The sequence below is a fragment of the Myotis davidii genome, unplaced genomic scaffold (genome assembly GCF_000327345.1).
Source record: "Myotis davidii unplaced genomic scaffold, ASM32734v1 scaffold594, whole genome shotgun sequence".
Lineage (NCBI taxonomy): Eukaryota > Metazoa > Chordata > Mammalia > Chiroptera > Vespertilionidae > Myotis > Myotis davidii.
The window spans coordinates 5,141-6,953 of record NW_006285787.1 but is presented as its reverse complement, the minus strand read 5'-3'; the positions used below and the strand labels follow the sequence as shown (position 1 = coordinate 6,953).

At 33.1% G+C, this 1,813-nt stretch overlaps 1 protein-coding gene across 1 annotated transcript in view; it reads right to left on the bottom strand.

Annotated features, from left to right (window-relative positions):
- The window catches only part of LOC102766404 (olfactory receptor 4F15), a 1,194-nt gene extending 898 nt beyond the window's left edge, over positions 1-296 (bottom strand). Inside the window, exon 1 of the mRNA XM_006756742.2 lies at positions 4-296. Within this exon, the coding sequence (XP_006756805.1) occupies positions 4-273 (270 nt within the window). The 5' untranslated portion in view covers positions 274-296. The remainder of the gene's footprint in view (positions 1-3) is intronic.
- Positions 297-1,813: the final 1,517 nt, after the last annotated feature.

Sequence of the window (1,813 nt, the reverse complement as noted above, 5' to 3'; positions counted from 1 at the left end):
GGCTTTGTGCTTCTTGAAAATGTCATAAATCATTTTAGGGGCTGTGATTGAGCAAAAAAACATATCAATGACTGAGAGGTTAGCCAGGAGGAAATACATAGAGGAGTGTAGATGAGCATCGAAGGTTATAGTGAACACAATGACAAGGTTTCCCATCATGCCACCCAAGTAGAACAAACAGGAGAAGACAAAAAGGGGAAGCTGAATCTTCCATGAATTGGTGAGTCCAAGGAACACAAACTCTGATACTGTGGAGTGATTCATTCCATCCATTGTCTCAAACACCAAGGTCAATGTTCATGTTATCTAAAAGGAAGAAAATGAAAAAAAAAATGTATAGCCAAGTGTTGGTGTTCAATAAAGAAAGTCTTCAATCCATGAAAACAATCATAATATTAACATCTCACACAACCAAATAATCTTCATTACATGTACACTGGACTTCTACTTAGAGGAGTCAGCTGGTTCCCACATGACATTATGATTTTCAAAACTCTTATTACTACTTTAATTACATTTCTGGATCTATTTTACTTTTTCTTTCTTTAGGATTACATGCATATTTTATATCCTCCTGTCCAATGTGTTCTACTTCACTAACATAAAAGTTATCTTCAAATACTTTTGACTATGATTTCTTATAAATTAATAGTATTTCAGCCATTCATATCTCCACCTAACAATTTTTTATGCACCGCATATAGCTTCCAAAGTCTCTCTTTTGTTATATTGTTCTACTAGACTTTTAAAATTTTCTGTCTTTCAACTTTTAAAATTTCTCTCATTCTATTCTCCAAAGCACAGAATCAAATTCTCAATGTCCCAGCTCTAATGTTTTCTCATTTGTGAAAATTTCCAAATCTGTGCATTTCTATACTCCCTCTGCACTGTTAGCATTTATTTTGCTCTGCCTCTCATCATTATATAAATTTCCATGTCTCAAATTAAAGTATAGCTTCTTGAGTACAGGAACTATGTCTGGTTCACAGAAGCAGCCTCACCTCCATCACAATCACCGTAGTGACTAATATAGTCATTTAATGAGTACTTCGCACTTATTGAATGAAGAAAAAATTAATGGACTGAAGAATGACTCTGGAGACAAGAAAGTGAATTATAATTCAGTAAGGCTCATATTAACAGTATTTTTTGTGTTATCAATCAGGAATTATCACAGGATGCCAAGCCTCATTCCTGTAACTATTTATACAAGGTAATATTAGCACAAGAAAATTCTATCATCGAAAGAAATATGGGGTCCCAAATGTTAATTTAAAAATTTTGAATAAAAGACTTTTCAAATACATTTCAAAATGGGGGACTCATTTATTTTATAAATAATACTCACTTTTTCAAAAAATCTCAATTTCTCACATAAAATATGTGATGAGCTGAGACAATCTCCTCCTCTGGTGTGAACACACACACGCACACATGCACACGCACACACACACACACACACATATTGGATCACAAAAGATACGAACTCTGCCACATAAAAGTTGTCTCTTTTCTTTCTCAAAATACATTTTGAATGGGTAAAATAATGACAGAAATTTAAAAAATAAACTGGGTAAAAAGAGCTAGGCAGTGTCTGTGTCTGTAATTGAGAGAGGATGATGATTGATATAAAATCCAGAAAAAAAAAAAACACAAAAAACTAAAGGACATTAGACAGATCCCAGTATGGGGAAGTAAAGACAAAATTACAATTTTTTAGGGATAAAGAACTACCAGAAAAAAGACATCAGTGGTCTACTTTCAATGGGATATTCCTGATTTAGTACAACATTCATGTTTCATTAATGAAATA